Source organism: Phalacrocorax carbo, chromosome 2 (genome assembly GCF_963921805.1).
Source record: "Phalacrocorax carbo chromosome 2, bPhaCar2.1, whole genome shotgun sequence".
NCBI lineage: Eukaryota > Metazoa > Chordata > Aves > Suliformes > Phalacrocoracidae > Phalacrocorax > Phalacrocorax carbo.
In genome coordinates this window covers 124,163,657-124,189,130 of record NC_087514.1, presented here as the reverse complement: position 1 = coordinate 124,189,130, position 25,474 = coordinate 124,163,657, and the positions used below count along the sequence as shown (strand labels likewise).

At 37.6% G+C, this 25,474-nt stretch overlaps 1 protein-coding gene across 2 annotated transcripts in view; it reads left to right on the top strand.

Moving 5' to 3' along the window:
• CMC1 (C-X9-C motif containing 1) overlaps positions 1-25,474 on the top strand; it is a 49,386-nt gene that overhangs the window by 2,637 nt on the left and 21,275 nt on the right. Inside the window, exon 2 of one of the 2 annotated variants that reach the window (XM_064444237.1) lies at positions 9,247-9,339. The exons of the other annotated variant lie outside the window; for it this stretch is intronic. Within the exon in view, the coding sequence (XP_064300307.1) occupies positions 9,247-9,339 (93 nt within the window). The remainder of the gene's footprint in view (positions 1-9,246; positions 9,340-25,474) is intronic. 2 annotated transcript variants of the gene reach the window in all.

Sequence of the window (25,474 nt, the reverse complement as noted above, 5' to 3'; positions counted from 1 at the left end):
CTAAGATTTGTGATTATAAACATAAGTTGCAGCCATCAAGAATGGAGTTGAATGAGAATGACCTTTTTGATATTCCTAGCGTCTTTGACCTGTGTTGGGAACATGAAGGCAAAAGATAATTGTGATTTCCTGAAGTTCTTTGACACTACATTCTAGAGAACTGTTCTGGGAAAAGAAAAATGGAAGATGTATCAGGACGCTCTAATGAATTTTGTAATACTGAGTGGTTTGAAGGGATTCTTTAGAGCTTAAAATTCAGAATGACGTTTGCAGTCCTTGATTTATGTAACCAAAAGGTTTTCAGCTTTCTCTTCATGTCAGAACATGTCATGGTCTGCAACTTTTGAAAACATGGGTGTGTTCCGATCGTAGCCATGATATTAGTTTCTAAAGTCTTCATTTATTTGTGTTATACATACTGATTGTTCATTAAACATGTAGGTACAGAAATCAAAGGTAGGCATGTTTTTTTCTTGTTTCTTAATCCTTACTTCTAGATAAAAATAAATAGCAGGAAGGATGGTATTTGGTCCTGTTATTCAAAAGCCTTGCTCTGAATTTGTGTGTGGTGTTCTTTATTTGGAATGAAAGGTGTAAATTGTATCTTGAAAGGAGTGGTTGAAGAGCTGGGAATTAAAGCCCTCAGGGAGCTTGGGCCGATTTTTAAAATGGGACTTTTATTTGTGATTTGCATTGTTTTTCTTTACACCTTATCACACAATTCTGAAAATTAGCAAAGAGGAGTATGTAGTGCTGTAGTCACCGGTTAGTGTTATTGGGCATGGTGGGAAATCTTAGGTGGTTAGCATCTCCTCTCATAAGAGCTGGGCCTTTCCACTGGTTGTTAGATTTTCCTGTATCCCTTCATCCAGATGCTGGGTACTTTGCTCTTTTTACGTAGGTTTTCCCTGTTACTCATCTCTTGTTTCTGATGCAAATTATTGCACAGTTCTTGAGGTCACTGCCTAGCTCTAGTTTATGTGGTCTATTTCGTTTATATGCTTCATATAGTTTGTGATTTTTGCAGGAGCTTTCCCTACTTCTTACTCCAGGTGGAAGTAAGCAGTAAATTATCTGACAACATCCACTGTTATTTAGAAAGGGCACAGAAAAAATAGGGATTGTAGACTTGGGACAGGTTTCAGACAAGAGGGGTTCGAAAGCTTGGGCTTCACTTAAAAAGTATGGAACCTGATGTGTAGGAATCCAGTTGTATCTGTGCTATTACTATATTTTTGCTGTCCCGGAAAAAAAAAACCAAAATGTGTATTTGTTTGCCTAAATGTTGCTGCATGGTGTCTTTGTGTAAGGGACAGAAAGTTGTGTTGAGGGTTTTAAATCAGTTACCAAGTGAAGCATTCAGAAGCTTTACAGCGGTAGAATTAGGGCTGGCAGTGCTACTTTACTCCTTGGGCAACCCATGGCCCTAGTTGTTCCTGACTTTTTCTGCATTTTGCTGAAATCCTCATCCTCAGTTGTCAGAAGGGATTTCAGGTGGATGGGGTGTTCCCCTTCTAGGTAGCTCACACCCTAAATTTTCCTAACTGGCAGGGCTGTCGAAAAATAGTTCAGGCTAGGTGTTATTGAACCTGCATTATTTTCCATAGTAAATATTAAGCCTTGATGTGTAATTAATTCGCTGGGCCCTGTAACTAGCTTTGCTGTGTGATTGAGTGTAACAAGATCTCCTTGTGTCAAAAATCTTCACAAGCAACTTCAGGCTTGGCTTTACTTATTACTCACTGGATGTATGAGCATTTGTAATCCGCATGTAATTAACAAATAAGTGTGCTTTGTCAGGTCAGCTTTTCCTTTTCTTTCTCAGTATTACAGGCTTGCTGTAATGCTGTAATATAGCCATTGTTCATTTTTAGCAAACGGGCTTGTCAGTATTCTCGTAATCCAGTACTGCCATATTGCAAGAATACGAGCCCCAAAGCAAAATGTAAGATAACAAATTCAGCCAGTGAAAAAGGTGAAAATTGACTTTGAGGTGATGATAGAATGGTGAGAAGTTAAAGCTTTGGAAATTTTCCCTGGTGTTGTCATCCCTGCACTCCATCTTAATTTAAAATAATGCTGGTAGATAGAAAGATCTTAAAATCGGTAACTTTTTAAATACAAAGAAATTTATTCATATACATTTAAAGAAAAAGAAGAGGTTGCTGCCTAGAGAAGCTGCACTGATCAGCCTCTTTTGCTTTTAAATCAGGGTTTCAGGGTATCATGTATGTTATTTCACTCGGATTATAACACTTCTGTCACTTCTTGTTGTCCTTCTATACTTTAAAACCGTAGTAGAGAGTGAACTAGTCAAGACTCTAGTTCTTATGCAAACACCTATGTGTAAATGAAATTACCAAACTTGGTAGCGTTTCACATATGCGTAAAGTTGTCTGGTCCTGGTCCATCATCAGTCAGTTCACTCTGGATGTTTTTGACTGATAAATTCCATTACCTTTAACAGGATCCTGAATGTTTTTGCGAGACCGAGGTTACAAAGCAGTATGCTGAACGTATTTGTCACTTTGGCCTCACGAACCTCTTGGCAGTAAGGGCACAGGAGGCCCCTCACAGGCTACAGGATTGGGTACTTAAAGTATTAATTACATTGGTACATAAAATTACAGTTGTAGGAAAAAAAACTTAGATTTTAGAAACATACGGGTTTTTTCTCCCATTACTTTAATGGGTATACCTCTAAATTAATTTGTTCTGGTGTGTGACTTAGTGTTTTTGAATACAGGTTTTAAGTAGTGGTTAATATACAAAATTGTACAGACTTTTTTGATAACTGTTTTTATGATATACATGTGCAAATGAATTCACATGAATTAACATAAGTTTGGTAACTTTAATAGAAAATGGATAAGCTAGGCAGAATAAAGGAGATGAAAATTTTGAGTTGAATTAATTCTCTTCCTGGAGGAGTAGTAAGCTATGTTTATCTTTGCCCATTTGAAACACAGTTACAAGTACACTAAAATAAATCTGGAATGATTTTTGAAAAAAATGGAACCTCTAGAGCCAGTAGTCTGATTGATGAAAGGAATGTTTGCCAATAAATGTGGCAATTAACACTGTGCTGTGACTTGTTATTAATAAAAGTATACTTTTTCTGTGTAGTTTTATAATTAGCTCATAGGCAAGTGTTTTAAAACAAAACTTTAAGATGAAAGAGAGTATTTACAGCACCAAAATAATTTTTACCAAGGGATACGAAAAATAACTGAATCTCCCAAATTAATGCTCTTATATATCTTAACTATAAACGTTATTCATTCTCCAGCCCGTCTTAACTTTAAGTATTGTTTATACTATAGATCTACATATGGAAAAAATGAGAGAATGGCTGGTAAACTCAAGTTTAATAGGCTCATTGCAGATGAAGACAAGACCTTCCCTTCCAGGAAAAGAACTGTGTTACGCTTCTTTAGAGTGGAGATTTTCTTTAACTGTGGTGTATGTTAAAGAATGGGAATTCTGCATGTACGTTCTTGTTCTTCACTGTCATAAGTCTGTTATTTCTGCTCCTGAAGTATTTGTTAATACTTTTTCAAGTTCAATTTCTTCGCTTAAAAAAGAAAGGCACCTTAGAAATCTGTCTGTTAATAGCTGCTTACCTTTGATTGCAGCTGGTAGGAAAAAAATAGTAAGGTGTCTTTAAAGAAAAGGTGTCCCTTTTATGGCTCCACATTTCTGAACCAAGGCCCCCAAATAATGAAAGCAATTATCTTAAAATGCTTATATTTTGAAGAGTGTTATGTTTTTTAATTGGATACTTGGAACTTTGACGGGACTTTCTACAGCATTTTGCTAGTAAATAACAGAGCTGATGTCTAAAAGTTGATATAACTGGGGTTTCAAGAAAAGCATGAGATATAACAGTTGCTAATGAAAATGTTAAAAATATACAAAAAGTTTTCTGTTCTTCCTATATACTGTGATTCTTACTGAAATAGCTATAATATTTAAAGTACTACTTTGAGCCATTTTTAAAAAAATGTGCATAGATAAACTGAACCAAGAAAATTCAAATTACATGTTGTATAATGAGAAATGCGTGTTTCAAAAACTGTTACTGGAATCGCTTGACTTGCTTCCTCTTAGATGCAGAAGGTATGAGGCTTCTGTAAATATCTGGGTAGACATGTTTTCAACTTTTTCTCAACTTTTTCTGAGTAATCTGTGTCCCTGCTACCTGAAGTCATGAGAGAGATGAAAGCAGAGCTGTAAACTGCCAGCAGGGTGTAGTGACAAAAGGGTAAGTCGGTTACCAGCTGTTTTGAACGAAGAGGGGAGATGATATGACTTTTCTCAGGACGCTCTTCTAGGAAAGCTTTTGTCTTGGTATCCCATTTTTGTAATAGTCTTCTAATTAATATGATAAGCTGCTACAGTCCCTTTCATTATTAAGACTGGAAAGCAGCTTTGTGTTTCATTCTCCTCTTGTCCTCTTAAAGGTCTGCCTACAGCACAGGTCTACACCGTGCTCCTCCCTTTCTCAAGGCCTTCCTGACCCTGTGGTCAGAGCTAAGGAAGCCAGGAGAGTATTCGTCATCTGTTTTCCTAGCTTCTGTATGGAGTGAATTTGATGTGTGTTCTGTGCCGTTCTGATGGTTGTGACACTCTTGTTCCTATTGATGCATTTGTTTCTTGGTATTTTTTTGGTCATTTTTCCAAAAATAATGAAAACTGTTAAACCAAATGGCGGTGGTCCCTGGGCTTCCATGCCAATAAATAGCTTTTGCAGCTGGGGGTTTTGATCAACCACAGAAAGCTATCACAATTGTAGTCTTGTGCCCCATGTATTCTATGCAATCAGAACTGTTTCAAGCATTGAGATGTGCCAAAACCCACAGATTTTATTTAAAAAAAGAAAAAGAGGCCTTACATGCATTCTTGGTGTTTTGCTGAATAGGGTTATCTCCCAGTTTAGCATCTCTCCTTCCTTTAATTCTTTACACAGGGCTGAAAATAATTTCTCTTTCACAGAGATATTCCCTTTTCCTGTAGTTTTCTTCCATTCTGTCTTTTTCTGGGCAACGGCGAGCTTATAACCCCTATGCCTGTTCTTTATCCTCTCCTCTGTTCCTCTCTCCGTGAGGAGCAGCAGCGTTCTGGACTGTGCTGATCTCCATCTTTAGGAATCGTTGGGTAGTCTCACCACAGATTCCTTGGCTGTAGCCTTATTCACATTTTCAAGGAGCTAGTGACTTAGATGCTCTAACACCTGCAAGCCTGTATTTGGTTTTAATTCTGGCTTAGCTTCTGTGTATATTTTTACAAAATACTTATTTTTTACTGTTTATTGTATTTAATTTGCCTTTTGTAACCTTTACTTAGTTATCTTGTGTTCATCCATCTGTCCCTTGTAACGTTTGATTGTACTAGCAAATTTCAACAGAATATAAAGTTAAGGTAAAGGTAGAATCTTAGAGCATTAAGTTGCTCTAACAAACATGCCTGAATTTTGGCTTGCAGGGGGAGAAGGAGAAGCTGTTGCTATCATTTGTTTGGCCCTCGGGAAGCTGAGAGATAGCGTGTTCTTGTTGGTTCTCTTTGTGGACAAAGGCCATGATAATCTCAAAGAGCCGACCCAGAACACCAGGCAAGGTGTGTGGAGGATGGAGTGGGAAACAAAGGTGTCAGCTTTCAAATGCAGAAGGCAGATTGGGGGAAAACTTATTTTTTGCTTGTCTGGGGTAGTTTTATTGATGTTTTGAAGATAAGAGTAGTAGGTCGGTTGTAATGCAAATTCTTCTGTAGGGACTAGTCTGCAGCAAATCTGGTATTAGAATTATCTATCTTAGTGCAGAATAGTGAACTTTCAAAGGGGAAAAAAGTACTTATTATTCTAGAAACTGTAATATAGTTGAAAAAAGGCAAAAGGAATTGATGGTTTCACATCATGGCTGTCTCATGTTTTTTGATGAAGTCTTCCTTCTGAGGTGTTTTTTCTTTGAAAGTTCTTGCCATGTATGTTACTGTAGACCTGATTAGGTTGGATTGATCATTATGCCCTTGCAAGGGCTTACACACTGGTATCAGAAATGTGGTTACTCTGCATGTAAACGTATTTTTCTAGCTGATATCAGGTATTGTTAGTATTTGTGCCTTATTTTACTTTAATATTTTGTATAAATACTAGGGATACCACCTTCAGTAAAGTGTTTTAAGAAAAATCACTGTAATTGCAATGCAATGGATAGTTTAGAATCAAGGAAGAATATTAAAATACTTAAGACGTTACAATTGAAACTTATTAATAGATACAGTACTGCCTAAACTGAACATCTGTATTTGAGCTATTTGGAGAGATGGTTACACCTAGATGCATAAAACTGCCTCCTCTACATTATAAGATGATTTGAATTGCTTGTGCTTTTCATGGTTTAAAGACCGATGCTTGCCAACAAACTTACTTTTAAAAATTGTAGATGAGATTATAAGTGGCCTTTGTTCCTGTTTCCTTTATACCGTTGAATAGTTACCTTTGAATTACTGTTGTAGCTCTCTTCTGATTGTTCGCACTGGATGCTGCCCTGTGTTCTGATGTGTCCTCTCCTTCCTGCATTTTCAGCCTTTTCAGGTTTGACAACATGGGACTAAAATGAGGGAATTTGCCTGGAGCACAGGTCTGCCATGCTTCTGGTTGAGCTGGTGTTAACACCAGTACAGCTACTTCTTGGTATCAGTCTTATGCCCCTTTCCTTTTGAATAATTAAAAATTAGGGTGCTTAAGGTAAGATAAAACCTGAAAATCCTCTCTGCATCTCCTCTTTGTCAGTAGTGGGGTGGCTGATCCTTGTGTTGGAGCGCTGTGCTTTGTCGTTGTGGGAACCCTGGATGCTTCAAGCCACTTGTGCCAGCAGGGGAAGCCCAGCTGCCCTTCCCTAAGGCAGCCCTAAAGACACCTGTGCTATCCACCATATTTCCATGTATGCTGGGGTAGATACTGATGTATAAAAATTAAATGAAGTAATTATTAGAACTCTGATAAGTAGATCTAGTTACTCCAGAGCATAAACCAGCTGAGAAGCACATTTTTTGTGTGTGTTTGAGCTAGTTTTCTATATTGAACTGGTCACTCCCTGTGTGGTTAAGTGCATAACAACACTCCTGTGATGAGGGTGAAAGAGGGCAATAGGGGACTATTAAAACTTCCCTTTTGATGGCACCTAGCAACCCACTTCCTTATCTGTATCCACATTCATAGATCAGCTTAGTTTCTGCCTATTCTAAGCACCAGTATAACCAATTAAAAAAAAGCGGTGGGAAGCTTAGGCTATGGTTTGAGCCAGTGGTGCTCATGACAGTTCAGTCTTCCATCTTGTCCTAGTCTCACGCAGTTCCCTCTCACGGGTCATTTATGCAGTTATATAGTGAGCTGGATTGGAGAATTTATCTAGCTGGAAAATTGCCTGACAATAAATTTATTTACCTTTAAACCAAATTAACTTAATTCCCCTTTCAGTTCACCACGGGGCTGCAGAGTACATCTGTGTGGGCAGAGAGAGAAGAGCATAACAGGGATTGGGAGAGGCAGGACTGCAGTAGTGCCAGCTTGCTTTGACTGAAGTTGTTCAAAGTAGAGATGAAGCGCATAGCTTGGTGGGGTGCAGTTTCCGGCCATGTCATTGAGCTGAACTGATTTGTCCCTCTTTTTTAAAAAATATGTAAAATATTATGATATCTTTGTGTTGTCTGTAACATAATAAATGCTTGGTACAGGAATTGTACTGATACTCTGCGGAAAGGTAAAATGAAAGATATTTAACTGTAATTATTTTATCTCGGTCATGAAAATCAGACCATAGAAGCAAATCCAAGTTGTGAGCTATTTGTGTTTGGCGTTTTTATTGTATTTAGAGAAGACACTTTTTCTTTCTTTTGCTGTAGAAATTCCAAGTGAGAAATTTTAGAGGAGAAAGATAAATCTTTAGTTCAGATTCTGTATATTCCTCATTGTAATCCTCTGTTTCGTTACCTGATTCCCCTAGTAATATCACAGATTCAATACTGTGTAACCTCATAATGTAACCTCATAGCATTAGTAAACTTTAAAACATGATGAGTTAGAAATCACTAGAGAAACGTAAGACTTTGTTGCCTTTTGATCTAGAAGTAACTACAGATGCTCTGAAAAATAGTGTTTGAAAGCAGTAGGTAACTTAAATTCTGCTTCTTTCCTTAATTTCAATACATTGCACTTGTAATTTATTTAAGCTAAATTTTTTTATAAGCAATTTTCAAAATAAAGGTGTATCTGACAGTAGAGTTCTCATAATCTGAGCATCACAGCTGATGCTGTTCTGAAGCATAATATTGACATCAAAGGGTGAATAAATAGTGTGTTTGAGGAGGAAAACCAGGTATTTGATATAACTGTGTTGTACTATAAAATATTCTGAACAAATATCCTTTAAAGGGTTTTTAACTCAGAAGCTAAGAAGCAAAAAACTGTGCTTGATAAATTCTCATCCCTTTGTTTTGGAGAAAGTGAATTGGAAATGCAGGGTTGTTTTATTTTCTAAATGGTCTGTGTTGTTTAACTATTCAAAATCATTAGCTGTACTCAAGAGTCCTAGATTCTGAGACAACTGAAAGCCAACTGCAACTGTACTTTTAAGCAGAGAATTCAGACAGCAGCATTTGTTCTTGTTAAATTGAGTTTCTCAATGAAAAATCTCCTAGATCCTCCATTTAAGAGGCTGCTTAGTTTTTGGTCTTTTTTTTTTTGTTTGGTTGGGGTTTTTTAAGAACTGAAATCTTCCATACAGCAATACAAATTTCAGGTTGTGCTCTATTATGTGCTATATTTCTCAGCTTTATGACAGTGAGTAAAAAAGCCAGTTTGTGCAGATAATGTACATAGAAAAATACTAGTAACCTGAAATAAAAGTAATTCTCAACCTTTGTGCAGTCTGTATGCAAAAGTTCTATTTAGTAAGGCAGAAATTAGAATGCACTGCCAGAATTTTCTCCATTAATTTTGGTTCATTGTGCACATTGAACAGAACAGAAATATTCAGGATAATGCTCATACTAAATCTTGGGTTTTCCTGCCCTTTGGTCTGTGTGGTCCTTCCATGGTACTTTCGACTGCTAGAGTGTGACAGTTTTAGTATACTAGCATATGTTACATAAACAATGCTGTGTTATTTCTGTAGATTGACTTTCTCTGATGTAGAGCTAAAAAAAGTTTTTTTTTTTTTCCTGCCCGCCTCCCCCCTCCCCTTGCAGAAGGCTCTAAGCTGAGACATGTAGAAAAAGACGTTTTGATCCCACAAATAATGAGAGAGCGAGCCAAGGAGCTATGTTCAGATAAAGTGCAAGGTAAGAGTCAAACATTCACTGGGAGATCAGATGTATTTACTTTTGTGCCTGAGTATAATACTTGTTTTTGAAGTCAAGTAGCCAGAGAATTAATGTGTGATCTGCATCTTACCTGTTCACTGTGAAACCAGTAGTTAGGTGTATAAATCTGTCATGTTGGCTTTGGTTGCTTGGTGATGTGGAATATTTTCCAAAATTACTTGTTCTTGAGGACTGTCGAATTCAGTGTGATTGATATAAAACTTTCCACATCTTGGTCTAGACTATATTACGACAGAGCAACACAAGAGTTACTGTATTCCTGTGTGTAATATTTGGTACTTATATAAGTGAAATTGCCTTGTGAGCCTTCAGTTAGGGCCTCCTTCATTATGATTAATGTGTTTAAATATTTCTAACTAACTGCATCCTTTCCCTGCCCCAGTATTTTAATGATATGTGCGCATAAACATACACGTGTTATTAGGCAGATCTTGAAATAGGATGATGCTGCCCACTTGTGCATGTTTTCATTTTCTTTTGAAGAGTACTGGACAGTAACTCTTTAAAGTTGGGTATCGCTACTTCTTCTGACACCCAACTCTTCATATATTCCTGGAAGAAATCTGGAACTTTTTGAAGTACCAGAAAGACAGAGCTGCTTACGCACAGATTAGGCGAGAATGTTGCTCTAAGAGGGATGTAGGAGTGGAAAGAAAAAATTAGTCCACAGAATTATTCTATACGAGTGGCATGCTTTCAATAGAGGGTACTTGCCTCTTGTCCTCTAGATCTGTGCTCTCTAAACTTTTTTGATAGCACCCCATCAGTAAAAAATTTCCGTGTGCAATCCCAGTACATGTATATTTATTTATAAACTATATCCATGTACCACTGTACTAGTACATTATGTACATTATAAAAACCAAAAATAGATATGAAAAAAGGGTGAGTTAATGATGAAATAAACAGTACTTTAAGATATTTTTAATGTTATTTATCAATGGTACAAACCCCTTTTTGCTCTAAAAATATTACTGTTAATAACAGTATTTTTACTGAGAGCTATGTGATTGAATATGCTTCATTATTTTTTAAGATCTTTGTTTAACACTTTGTGATACAGCAATTCAAAGGTCTGGGTCTACATTCAGTTTATTTCAATAATAATAGAGTCCAGTGGAGAGCTGCAAAGATAATCAGGGGACTGGAGCATCTGTCTTATGAGGAAAGGGGGAGAGACCTGGGTCTGTTCAGCCTGGAGGAGAGAAGGCTGAGGGATCTTGTCAGTGCTTATAAATATCTGAAGGGTGGGTGTCAAGGGGATGGGGCCGGACTCTTTTCAGTGGTGCCCAATGACAGGACAAGGGGCAACGGGCACAAGCTGGAACACAGGAAGTTCCACCTGAACCTGAGAAAAAAACTTCTTTCCTGTGAGGGTGACAGAGCAGTGGAACAGGCTGCCCGGGGAGGCTGTGGAGTCTCCTTCTCTGGAGACATTCAAAACCCGCCTGGGTGCGTCCCTGTGCCCCCTGCTCTGGGTGTGCCTGCTCAAGCAGGGGGGTTGGACGAGATTATCTCTAGAGGTCCCTTCCAACCCCTACCATTTTGTGATTCTGTAATACTTGGTTTTAATGGGTGTCATAGCTGAAAAAGATACCTCACAAAGATGCGTAGATCCCACTGGAAGAAGTGCATTGTTGCCTGCACTTGCTAAAATCACGATATTCCTTCTTCAGTCCCATCCACTAATTCTGCAAAGGTTTTTCTTGAAATTGGGCTAGTAAATGACCACCTTCCCTGATGTTAACGAGGTCTTCTTCCAAACTAATCAGAAGGTGCCGCATGTTCATATTTTTAACAAATAAGTTCAAAAATCACTGAAAGTCTCATTTGGAAGGTTTTTAAATAGGTTAGAAAACTCTGTTTCCACGTGTTTAAAGTGTACAGGTACAAGAGGGTTTATAGGTGACACACTCGCATTGTGTTCAGCAACAAAAAAAACACCAAAAAACAACCAACCAACCAACCACGAAAAATCACATAATGAGGGGATTGTACCCAAACATCTGTTTTCCAAATACTCTCTCCATAGCACAAGTTGCTTTTGAAAAGCAGTTACTTTCTCACTTCTTGTTAAAACACCACCTTCACCTTGAAGGGACGCGTTAAGTGTGTTTATGTTTTGGAAATATCTGCAGGTAGCAAACTACTCACAGCCACCTGTCACCGCTGAAAAGGTCAGCAAATTTGGAACACTTGTCTTTTTGTAAAAGAAAAATGCGTAAAGTTTGACAGCTCTTTCAAGCACTTTGCCACGAGATAGCCAGCGAACCTCTGTGTGGTGCAAGAGATTTTCACGGTCCCTCCCCATCTTGTTACAAAGTCTGGTAAAGATGCTACTATTTGAAAGGCTTGTTTTCATAAAGTTAACCATGTCAATGTCATCCTGTGGCGCTTTGTGCGCTCCTGGCTCCAACTTCTGTGCTGCGCTGGCTCGCCTGTGAGCGATGCAGTGAAGGAGTTCCGTGTGTGGTGTGCGCTCTCTGTAACCTTACCCTGGCATCCCTTTTTTACTCCAGTCAGAGCAGCTGGTGGTTACACTTGCAGAGTTTTTCCATAAAACATTGGGTTTGTATTGAATCCATTTCCCACCGAGACTATATCCGGTACGTCTCTCCTTTAGTGGCTCACAAAAAAAAATATTTACCATGGCAGGAAGAACAATTGTTTCCCCAATGGTATGTGGCTTTTTGCTGTTCACTGTTACCTAAGAAACTTCAAAGGAGGCCTTCTAGACATTTATCACTAGGTTTAGAATCAAGTCTAGTTAAAGTGGACCAGCATATTTTCAAGCAGCTGCTTTTAGGCGTTCCCCAAAAGACATAAAGGAGTAGCTTTATAACAATTTGGAGATGAGTAACTGGGAAAAGAGTTGGGCATATATGCAAAAGGAAAGTGGCCTCATACAACAGGTAACTTCCAGTGCTGCCAGAAGGAATTAATACACCTTTTTTTCATCTGAATGATAGTTGAATCAGTTTTACTTTGAACTCTATACCCCTTGGGGAAAAGAAGTTAAGAGGAAAAGCAATTATAGTAGTGTAGGTCATTGAAAGAGGATGTCAGTTAAAAATATTTTGAGAGCATGGTCTGCATATAGTTTTCTTTGCAGGTAGACCAAAGGCGGGTGTGTGTGGTGTTTGTGTTTTCTCTTCTGAACTTTCTCTGTGTAAGATGAGGACTTTGGTTTCCGCATCTTAATTTTCTGTGGCAGCAACCAATATTGGAGATCCTTGAGTTATGAGCTGTGGACCATTCATTACCTTGCAGCTTCTCTGTGTGTTTGCCTCCATAAATTTTAAAGCAATATTCTATCTTTTTTGTGTGTGTTAGCTATATTTTTTTTTTGTCTCTCCTGAATAGCATTCAGTTGTGTATCTTTAGGAAAATGAGATTTGTGGATACACCTGTCTCCCCCTAATTCCTCTGTCACCTGTAAGTCAGTTTTGATCAAATTTTTGGAAGTTAGAGGTGGAAATGGCATATTTCTGATGCAGTTGTTATGATTAAATAGACAAGGAAACCCTACATTCATATCCCTATTTAAAAAAGGTGGTAGCATCAGTTCAGCTATTTTTGTTGTATACCTTTTAATCTGGATGACGGAGGAGAGACCAAACCATGGGAAATTAACCTTAAGCAGTTTTGTGAACAGGAGTATTTATCTCTTAAATCCACTGTGAAATTATTCGTGGAATAAATTTGTTTTCTTAGTACACTGGGATAGGTGTTAATCACAGTAAATAGCCTATGGTTTCTATGCTGTTACCAATTATAAGCTATGAATATAAGCTGTGTAATTAAGTAATCAAAACTCCTGCGATGCGGTTTGTGTCCTAGAGAGTGCACGCATGTGCGTGAAATGGTGCTGTTTACATTAAGTGGCATAGCTACTCATTTAACTTGCTCTCAGTGTAGGATTTTTCTGCTTTATGTTAATTTTGTTTGAATGACTCCTATTAATATACCTTTGGTTCATTTTGTCTTTAGGAAATTGTGGTAAATGCATTGGTAATATAGGAAACAAAGCTATTCTACAAGTATGGGCCTTTTACTATTTACTTGATCACGTTGGGTTCATATCTGTCCCTATGGGGAGCCCCTATACATTCAATAGTGCTCTGCGTGAGCACGGGGGTCCATCTGTATACAGCCCGTTACCTTAGCCTGCAGCTATACCACCTAGAGCTGTGTGCTTATCAGAGCTAATAATGCAAGTAGTGACAGCCTGTCCAGCATGTGTTCGAGGGCCATCCAGGGAAATGAAACCCTAAGGGTTAAAAAATAAATAAAAAAATAAAGGTTTTGTTAACTCAAGAGGTGATCCCGCTACCCTAGCGTGATTAAATGGGTGACCCATTGCTGTGCTCGGGTGTTAGCGTACCAGGGTAGTTTAATGATGAAATAACCATGAAAATGTGTCCATCTGATAATTGCTCTTAAAAATTAAGTATTGTGTCTGGTCATATTTCTTTTCACTTAGATTATTTAAATTTACTTTGAACTTTTTTCAGATTGTTTCAATATAGTTCTTGTGCATGCTGTGTGTTTCTCAGAAATTTAGTACATCTTAGTTGCAGAATAATTTCTGTGTGCTTAAGCATTTCAAGCATTTTTTCAGTGAAAATGGAGATATTTGTAATTTTGTTAAGAGGTAGAGGTGCTTTCTGCAAAACACTAGTCAGTTTTCTATGATCATTATGCTTTACTGTGTTAATATTCATGCACTGTATATATGTGAAATTCTGGGCTCTTACAGGAGTATCAGAAGTGTTGTAAAAACCAAGCAAAGAAAAAAAACCCCAACAACATTACCACAGAGGAACTTTTCACTGTATTTGTACAAACTGTAGCATGAATTTGTCCAAAATAATATTAAATCTATATATTTCTGTATCAGTGTGTCCTTGGCATATAAAAATATATGCTTCCAAACTGAAGTAGCTACAAGGAGCGTTTATTTGCCATTGCCTCATCCATTGCTTCTATGAAATAATTTCTTAAGTGAGTTGTTTTCCTTTAAAATTGCCGAGTTTTTGGCTTTAAATTCCAGTTATAAAGTTTGCACTTGAGTAAACTTCGTTACAGCAAAATCATAGTAAATTTCAGGAACCTGAAATTAGCATCCTGTTCTCTTAAACAAGGGACATGCACTAAAAAACCTGCAAGAGCTTTTGTGGATCTTGATCATATCTACAGAAATGTTTGTCCCATTTCTTAAGAGCACTTATTCTGCTATTCAGAGTTACCAATTCTGAAATCTTTCACTTGGTGGGTTTAGGTAGAGAAGAACCATTGAGGACAGAAATACACAAATAGTAGTACTTTAAGGATTGTACACTCAATTCAGTTTGATTTTGGGTTACTTGGCTTGGAAAATAAAACCAGCAGAAGCTGACTAACTTCAACAGGTTGTGGGTTTGGGGTCTGAAGAAGTTGTTTTAAGTTGAGATCCCAAAAAGAAAGTACTGGATCATTGACTCAGTCATGAGACCGTAATGATGTATCATATCTGAGGTATATGTTTTGTCTGTTTGTTGTATTATAAAGCAATTCTCCCCACATTCTAAAACCCCACAATTTTTTTTCTTTTGCTTGGAGAAAAGCAATCTTGCTCCAGAGACAAGGGCTTTTAGTTCTAAACTTTTTCTTCTAAATTTTACTTTACATTATTTACAAAATGTCTAATACTGATACATCGTCTGGGTTTGGGCCTTTAAAGGTCAGCAAGTGTGACTTGCAGATGTCTTCTGTAACTGTGAACTCATTTGAAGGCTCCCCGGTTCATGTAGGAAACTGAGCTACATGCTTTTCAGGGTGAATACAGGGATAGATAGCTCAAATCATCCTTTAGGAAGGCAGTGAAGTAAGGGAAACAATTTGGATGATTGAATACCTAATCCTGCATGTGACTCTGCAAATAAGAATGTGCCCGTTTCTCACTTTAAGCATGATGTGGGAGATATCCATTTGGCCAAGATGACTAGTTGTTCTGTTGATTTATTATTTTTTTTTTAATGGGAGGAAGAAAGAAAGGGGATGTTTCTACCTGTGCTCAGTTGAGGACCTTCCCTGGAGCAAACTGTTACATTGGTTCTGTTGTCTGTAGGAAGGGTGTAAATGAGGCAAATGGATTTACACTGCTGAAAAAAGCTCTTAAGATACTTTGCAAGGCTTTAAAAAATGGTTTGGAAAGCGTGGCTGGAAAAGGACGTTTCCAAGCAGCTACCCTCCTCCCATTCTCCAGTTTCCCTATCAGCCCTCTCCTCCTCAGGGCTCATGTTGATACTTAGTGAAAATGATGGGATGCAACACTACTGCAGGCTTCTGTATGGTAGAGCATGACCAGTGTCAACCAGAGTTTTGATAATGTGCAGTTACTCAACAGTCCTGTCACTGACATTATCTGTGTCCCCGTAGGGGCCACCTGCTCTAGACCATGACCCTTACACCTGACACATCAAGGGCCATAAAACCAAAGAAATTTCTGATTGAACTACGTGTGATGCTGCACATTTAAATGCCCAAGCACACCTTTAGATGTTTATTCCTTCTTCAAAAAAAGTCTTGTTATATATACTTTCTTATCAGAAATGCAGATAATGAAATGTGTGAAATACTTAGGAAATTTCAGCTTGATGTTACTCAGTGGTATTGCTCACTTTCCTTTGTATTGCAGGCCAAGTTCTGTTAATGGATGCAAAGGCTTGCTGAATACTGGGGGAGGATTAACCTGTTGGCACCTATGCTCATGGTTCTGAGGTTGATACTGACAGATGCTAAGGCTGATAGTACTGGGAAATTACATGACAGCTCACATTTAAAATTTTTGATGAGTCATTTTCCTGACACAAATTAAAACTAAAATCACCATTTATAACTGAACTTTGCTTATCTGCTTTGCCTCATTGTGAAGGTATAGTCCTTATTTTTTTCGAAATCCACATGTCTGGAAATAGAGTGATTTTCTAATTGACCAAAGCAAAAAGATCAAGTAGCTGATAAAAATCAATGTGTTAACATGACAACTCCTGGTAACATTTTTTAAATTGAGGTGCTGTGACCAGAAATTGCTTCAATGTGCTTGTGTACCTATTATTCAGAGATTGATGGAAAGCCTGAGAGGTTACATGGAAGGAATCACAGATTTTATGACTGGAATAGCCCTCTTTTATGAGTGAAAAAAGAACACTGCCTTATTATCTCCAACTTCATTTTTGTGAGAGGAAGGTTAATATAATTTGAGAACGTAGGTTCAATCCAGCAACAAAACTGCAGGTGGAGAATTATGTTATTATCTGTTGCTGTATTGATTAGCTGAATATTAGTATTGTACTTAGACAAGTACATTATAGTCATGTTGTGTGTGACCCCATGACCCTATACAAAGCTATTGAGATGACTCTTCCACATGTGCAGTTGTCAGCTACATAAATTATTTTAGATGTTTTGATAGTATACAGCTATATTTAGTACTGGTAATTACTCGGTGTTTTTCCCTGTGTAGGGTTTCTCAAGAGTAAGGTGCTGAATTTTTATATGATGTTTTTGTTTGCGCACAAAAGCTTTTATTGTGGAAAAATTATTCAGCTCTATATATTTTCAGTGAAAATTTGCTCTCATCACATTTAACTATATGAATTAATACAATCTCTAGAGGGATTATGGTATATTGAGCTTTGCTCCAATAAACTGGGCAGAGAAACCAGCTATATGTAAATTACAGTTTGAAGAAATTAGATCCTAGATCTTGTGGTCTTTTTTAATGATTCTTACAGCATTAACTACTCAGCTAATTTAGGGTTTTTTATAGAAAAGAAATATGGGAGTGTATTGTGTTACTTGGTGATGGAAATTTAAGTATTCTAACTAGTGTTAGGACTTTGAAGAAAGTGTTCGGAGAGGGAACTTACCCCATTTGATATTTTTTTTTCTTCCCTCCTCCATGTCATTTCAACCCAGCTGATGACAAGAAATGGGTCAGACTGCTAGCTTTACCACTGCAACTTAGTTGTGTGGGGTTTTTTATTTTTTTATTAGGGAATGGAACAGCTTTTCCAGGGACAAAGAGAAATGAAATCACTTTCAGTGAAAGAAAGAGGCCTCATTATAGCCACCAACAGCAGTTATTGACAGCTACACTTCCTATTAACAAGGAGCATTTAAGAGTTTGGCTGTTGGATCTTTGGACTTGATCTAATTTGCTAGCATTAATTAGTTTCTTTTGAGCACAGACACTTGGTGCTCACAGCTATAGATTTGGAGGACTAATTAGGACAGAAAATTGAACAGAATGGGGTAAGGCATTAACCTTCAACCATTACCAGCTGGGGCTCTGATAAAGACCACAGAGTCCAAATGCTCCTATTCATGCAAAGCGTACTCTAATGAATTATCAATTTCAGCCAGGTTGCCATATCCTACAAGCACTGTCTTAATTTTGATTTTCTTACCTGGTAGAGATTTTTATGTCTAGATAGTAGCAATATTGGTAGTTCAGAGATGGTAGATTACAACCTTGATAGGTTACCTATGTTTTGTCCAGTCCTTCATTTGGTTTTCTCAGGTTAAGAGGTTTTGTTGGTTTCCAGTTAGGCTCCTGAATTTCAAATTGTTTTCCCTGTCCAGCATAAATATATGAAGATAGCATAAATTAATTACATGATGTTAACAAGTGCTGATTTAAATAGAAGAGACCGGCATAGTTTTGGATTATTGTAGTACATAGTACTACATAGTAGTACATGGCAGTGATATCTATGACAAGAGCACTGACCAAGCTAACTGCTGAAGATTGAACAATAGGATTGATTCTTTTGCAGCTTTTATGATGAGATACAAGTATTATATTGTGGTGTTAAGCTGGTGGCCCAGTTTTAGGAGGAAAACTGTTCTTTCAGACTGTAGAATGATAGTGTTTTAACATCTGCAGAATGGAAGCACCTTAACTATGTAAAAAGAAAGGAGAAAAACAATTGTCTTTGTCTTTTTGTACCATTTCCCGGATCACTGGAAGTGTTAGACTTGGAATTAAGATCCAAATACTCTTCAACAGTTGTCTCTACCCTTTATTCATATCACTACTCCCTGACAAACTCCCTGTCCGATCTGGATCATTGCTTCTGTACCTGGAAATTCCTTGCCCAGTGATGAGAAGAGTGTCAAGTCTCTTCGACATCTGTTATTAAAACTTGTTTCTTTCAGGAAGGCCACTAGCATTAATGTCTGTCCCGTGACTTTTGAAGAATTGAATCTGTCTGGGTTTTGTCTGGTGTTTAGCTCTTGTAAAGTTAAGGTTGACTTTTATGTGCTCTAACTTTTTTTTAGTTCTCCATTTGTAAACTCTGTACCGTTAGGTTGAGTAGCTGGTTCCCATGTCTTAGGGTCCTGGTGAGGTCGGTTTGGTGCAAGTTGTAAAAATAGAGGAATACAAACTCACCTGTACCTACCGATCTTGAGGTATTTATGGTATTTAGGTCAGACTTTTACAGAACCACTTTTGCTGACTGTCTGTGAGGTGAGTGTCCATAGGGCAGCAGCCAGTGGACAGGGGAGACATAGTCAAGTTCTCCTCACAGAAGGGGGAGGCTAGGGTAGTTACTGCTGCAGCATCTTACCAAGTCGAGGTTTGTATCTTTTCCTAGATTTTATATACAGTATTTGCTGTTGCTCATAGTTTTCCTTCCCAGTTGACATGTTTTGATTCTTATGTGTCAGTCATTCTTACTGCCAGCAAGTGAGGGCATACTTGGATATTCTGTAGGGTTTTTTGGTGTCCATTCATCGATGGTGGTGATATCCTACAGATACTGTGGCTTATATATTAGTGTATTGCAGTATTACATGACACATGTTATAGTTGCACTTAGCAACACATTGTTAATGGCAGTGCATGTGACTTATGGTAACTGTTATTTTAACTGCATGTCCTTGAAGAGGTATTAAGTAGTTCCTTTGCAGTTTTGGATTATAGACCCTTCTTAGATACTACATTCAACAGTAACACAGTTAGCACTTTGTGTAAATAAATTGAATACTTCTAAGAGGTTATGCTGTATTCCTTTCGCATGTGTATAAATATTTATATTGTATATGAATTATGAATATTACCCTGGGGTTACTTTCACACAGAAAATAGGTTATTTTTCAGCTGGTGAAGTCAGAATGTGTTGTGTAGATACCATTAAGTTCAGTAGTGGAAAACAGAACTTAGTTTGGTCAAAAAGTAGCTGCTATGTATTCAGAAATACAATAAATAGTGAGCTTTCAGATAGTTGACAAGCAGTGTATTGACCTTGTAAAGAACGTATGATATTCAGGGTAAGGTAATAGGGGAGAAATTATGTCCACTATTCTTCTTTAGAAAACCCACAGAGTTGGCATGTGTATTTGCCAAAGAAAATCGCTCATCCAAATCACAAAAATTGAAATGAAATATTAATTCCATTTGAGCTAAACAGGAATCAGAGTAATAGTTGCACGTTCATCTAATATGCTTTGATTTTATGAGGCAGTGCATTATGAGAGTTGTATTTTTGATCTCCAATATTTCCTGTAGACTGGAGAGCTGCACGTGTTCTATGTATCTTTGCATGGAATATTACGAGTCAGCAGAGCCAGTCAAAAAAAGAAAAGGGCTGGAAACACAGGCCTTATCAGGCAATGCAAGTTAAAGTTGAAATACGATTTGGCAAACACACACTTCCAACAAGATGTGGTGGTCTAAGAGTTCTTAATGCTTTTTGGTGTTTGGAAACATCAAACTGTGTTTAATGAAATCTCAAGTTTTCATCCTGTTTTGAGATTAAAACATTTAAAACTTATTTTTCCATGTGGGACAGTAGTTCTAAATATGGCGTAGCTTAAATTGGGTGAGTTGTCCCTCCAGCACCTGCTCTTTGATACAGAGGTTAATGCATCCTGTGGTAACAACGCTGTCAAGGCATAGCTTTTTTTTTTGAAGTAGAAACAATGTTATCTGTTGCTGAGTAAAACCATATTCATGTACATTATTGTTCAGGTCATTTTAAAAGGGCAACAAAAAATAATCCCTCTCTTTCCCACCCCAAATTTAGTTTTGTTGCTATTGTCATTGTTTTCTGATAGTTATCTCTGTGATGCTGCATAGAAAAAGAGTAGGGAGATCTGTGCTCTGAAGAGTGTTTCTACTTACAGGTCTGATGCTTGAGAAAGAGGGAGTAAAGGCTACAGTAATAAATGGTCATAAAACACTTATGGTCTATTGTCATCCCTCTGAATTTTATTTTTAACAGTTTATCACCCTTAAAAATAAGAAGAAAGGAACCTTGCAGAAAAGAGTGCCTGGAAACGTGCTGCCTAAGATCAGGATAGGTACTTTTACATGAAGTGTAGGCATGTGACAGAAGGTGAGAAGTATTTTGCATGAGGAATCAAGAGCTGCAGAGCTGGTCAGAGGATGTGGAAGGGGGTGGGCGAGGAATACTAGTGTTGTACAGAGCATTGGAGGCATGGATGGGGCTTTAAATTTATGATCAGGGAGCAAGAAGAACAATTTAGCTGCTGTATTCTAGATTTGAGAGGGATACTAGTAAAGGATTTGAAGGGAATCACATAAGGGATGGAAGGTAATAATTTTGATGGGGTAATGAGTAGGAAAGGAACTTATATTAGGAATTCTGAAGAAGATAGTGTAGAAGAGCAGTGCATGAAAATTTTCCTTGGATGGAGTGAACAGATTCTTCTTTTGATATCCCCTGTACTGGGGAGCAGTTGAAATAGTTGTAGGGAATTTTGGACTGTAATTATTGTATTTAGGGATATGCCTTCTTACCTTTTTTCCTAAAATGTCTTTAAAGAAGAGTTTCTTTAAGTCTGAAATGCTTTTTTTCACTTCTAATAGTCAATTTCAGGATTTCCTTGAATGCATTTTATCACATAGGTCTTACACTTCATAACCATCTTTCTTCCTGTCTGTGATCCAGAATCTCTCAACAAAGCATCTAGTCATTCTTTTTGCTCTGCTTCAGTATAAACTAAATATGCCCTCCAAGCACCCAGATGAACAACATATTTTGAAGATATTTAAATAGTCCTTTTTGAAACACTAAATCATACAGTCTGCTTATGTGCGTAAATTCGTCATTACACCTGCATACCAGGCTTGATAGAGGTCCTGCTTTATTTCTTGGTGACAGGAACATCCTATACACTTTGCTGTAATGAGATGCTCATGAAGTTGGTGAAAAAGCACTGCAAAGGTGCGGCTTGAGATTTAATCTCCCCTGTGGCTGTAGACTGTCAATCTAACGTTTTAAAAATAATTTATGGAGACATAGCGTATGTTGCCAGAAAGCACTTCTGAATGCTATTGTTTAATTAGTGGGAAATGTATAGGAAGTGTATAATGTGGAAGCACAGAGGAGAGGGCTTGAAAGCAGGACTTTTTGATGCAATCTAGACTGGTTTTGGGTTTTTTAAATGTCTAAACTAACTTTTCTTTGTATATCTTTGTATATACGTCCTTAGACACTGGACAGATTGCTGGTAGTGGTATGAATAAAACCAGACTTCAAATGGAAGAAACAGGACAATGCATTTTATCTAAAAAAGGCAAAAAGGGGTAAAACAAAAGGGAAATAAAAAGCTTGTTCAGTAACCATCCAGGAAAACTGTTTCTACCACTGAGTCCCTGAGATTGATTAGGGAAGGTGTTGGAACCTGAGATTCCAGAGTTGTTTTCAGGAGCATGGTGAATTTAATACAAAAAATCTTAATGTCATGACACAAAAAATTACTTTTAAATTTACAGGGAGAACTAGTGCTTTCAGGTTGAAGAAAATGATATGTAGTAAACAAAAGTAACCACAGTCTGCAACTTCTAATTTTATATTTTGTTGCCCATTACTTTTTTTTCTGCCTTTGGGGTGGTAATTTTCTACAGTGAATCTGACAGCCCAGTCAAAATAATTCATAAGGCCAATGATGAAAAGTACTCTTTATTTTTACTGGTGTAAATAATCTTTGTCATTTCTCATCTGTCCTGATTTCCTCCTCTTGTTTCTTTGCTTTGGGTTTTCTGAGTATTTTTTAATGCTCCTTCTTAATGTATATAAACTCTCCAACTTACAGTGTGCTGTCTGTTCGTTGTTTAAGAAGCATAACAGAAGTATAGTCTAAACATTGCTGAAGAAATTGAGCTCCTAAATATGGAAAACCCATGTGTTACAGGTTTTGCACAAGCATTAATTTGTCTATGATACCCATCCTAGGTATGGCTATAGCCTAGTAACCTGGTGAAGATGGTGCCTGTCTTGTGTGCCATCCCATTTCCTACCCCAACAATGCAGCTTGCACAGAGTTTGGGTGTGCAGGAAATGTCCCTTCTATTTCTTTCCATATTGCAGAGCACCTCGGTGAGGGAGATAGCTGAAACCCAAAGTCAACACAGTTGAAGAAACATGGCATGCTGAGTGAGACCAAGTGCAGCAGGGCAAGCACATAGACTGCCAGGGATTCAAATGGGCATATTTCTTCTGCGTGCCGGGAAGTTCAGGGTAAAATTCTGCCAGGCCATAATGTTTACATTCTTATATTACTTTAAGGCACTGTTCCATGTTATTACCTTAATGTAGGCTTTGACATGCATCTAGTTAATGAACAGAAACTTACTATTGCTTTTCATAGAATATGGAAGAGTGTAAAAGAATGATACTGTTTGCGGTTATGTAACCAATGATTTAATTACTATTTAATTAGTAATGAGCTAAGTAATTAATCTTCAACAGGGTACTAACAGAGCTCAGAGCTTCTGTGGTGTCTTCAATGTCCTATGTTTAAAATAAATAATATACATCTGATGATGCTTCATTACTGTTGAGTAATAATATTAATGGTTCTTCAGCTTTCTTTTTGTAATAGAGGTGTCCTCGTCTTGTACTTTTGAAAACTATTCCTGATTTAACTAGCTGGAAAATAAAAAGTATATACATGTATATGCGATAGAATTTTTAAATTGTATACATTTAAAACAACTTGAGAAAGTTTTAAGCCCTTTGTGGGGAGTAAGAATGGTGTGGAAAAGAATCTTGCTTCAGCAATGTTTAAGTTAATTTTGATATGCTTCATCTGTTGAGTAGCTATTAAACTTCAGCAGTTTTAAAACAGAATATAGTTTGGGGAATCTGTCCTCTTCACTCAGTGATGAAATTGATGTAAATACTAGTTACTGCCTATGCATAAACTTTTGAGAAACATTCATTGTTGGGCAGAGAATAGTTACGTAAATTACAACCCAAGAAAAGTAATTTTTGCATTTCTGTGAAGGATGATATTTCACAGAGTTGACAAGTTTTGCTATAGCTGCATTCTCCCAACAGACTAGTAATTCAGATTAATAGTTCTGGTCTCATCTTATTTTCTTTTGCTTTTGCTGTTTAAATATCAGTTCAGGAAAACGTAGCATGTGATTATTTTTTTTTGCCTAAGTTAAATATGCTAGTTCCATTCTCTTCTAGATAACTACTTATATATTCAAATATGCATTTATATACCTCAATTCAATTAGTGTCTCATTACCGCTATTATTAATGAAAGGTAGGATTCCATGTTGAATTTTTAAATGCAAAAGTTTATTATCGTCTCTGTGGACAGCTGCTGGATTGGCATGACTACAGAATGAAACTCTCTTGTAAATGATAACTAGTTTCACTTAGGAAACCGATGCAACACTTCACAGGCAATTTATTAGTGCGACCTAATTCTGATCTCATGGTTTTACCCAAGGCTTGTAGTTGGCAAAAGTATTTTCATGCTGAGGCATAAGCAGTGGTCTCACTGCAGTGCTGTTTGTTGCTGACCTGACTTACCTCCATTGCCCTAGCGTTTGAGTTGCATGACCTGACCTTCCTGAAAGCTAATCCAGCCACTCTGTAGTAAGAAGGAGAAAAAAATCACTTCTGTGAGTGTGTTAACAGTACTTAAAGGTAATTTGGTATTTGCATTACTGTATTTCAGGTCCACCTAGATGCATTTCACGTAAAGGGTAAATTGTAACAGTGACTACGATCGTGTTATGTGAAGCAGGTGGAATATCCTGGTTTCCAATGCAATATAGTCAATGTCTTAAGTTTGATTACAAGATTAGTATCTAAAGTTTAGGTTCTACAGTGTGCTGTGGGCATCCATCTAAACAGATACGCTGGTAGTAACCAGTGTTTGTGTGTCTAAACCCTAACTGATTGCACAATAACTTTTTACTTGGGCAGGTTTTGTGCTACCAGTTCTCCAATGCTCAGGTCCTCTCAGCCTTGGCTGAACTTGTGGCAAAAAGTCAGAAAGATCACTTAAAGCTTGTTCTATTTCAAGCAATCAAAGGGGATGAATCTGAATAAGAAACAGCATTGAGGTGTCCCCTCCTCCCTTCTGCAGTCTTTCAAAGCTCCAGTGGGGCAGCAGTTACTTCATGCTGTTCCGCAGTGTTCAGAGAGGAGACCATTGTGAGCAGAGCACCAGCCTTGGAGACTTATGTCGGCTCCCTGAACTCGTCCTTTATGATTTTTTGTTAAGTCATGTAGGATGGGAGACCTTTCATCCCAGTCCTAGTAATCTGAAAGTTATGTCTAGTCTAAACCAGTCATTCTGTTTAGATCTCTTAGGTGGGACATAACTGCATTCCGGAACTACCTTGCGCTTGCTTGCTACCTCTGTTTTGTGTCAAGGCAACAAGAAGGAGAGCAAGGGACTTCCAGAATCGGTTTTAGGTGAGACATGTAAATTTTAGGTGGCTAAAATTAAGTGAATTCCACTGCTAGTCATTTTTAGTCTCTGTTCACACATGTAAATGAGGATAAGACCAAATATGAAGGAGAACTGTCAGCTCAATGAATATGTGGCATTGCAGTGGTATGCATAAGGCAAGGATGGCTATACTATTAATTTTTTTATGGTATTTGATCTGCAAAAGCCATGTTAGAAACCCTTGGGCTTTGTGAGTCTTTGCTAAGGATGCCTTTGAACTGTTTTCTTCCCTCTCTTAGGTTGCTTTGACATTGCTTGGGAGTCCCATTGATTTTTTAGTGCCTTCTCTAATGTTAAACATCAGCGTGGCTCCAGG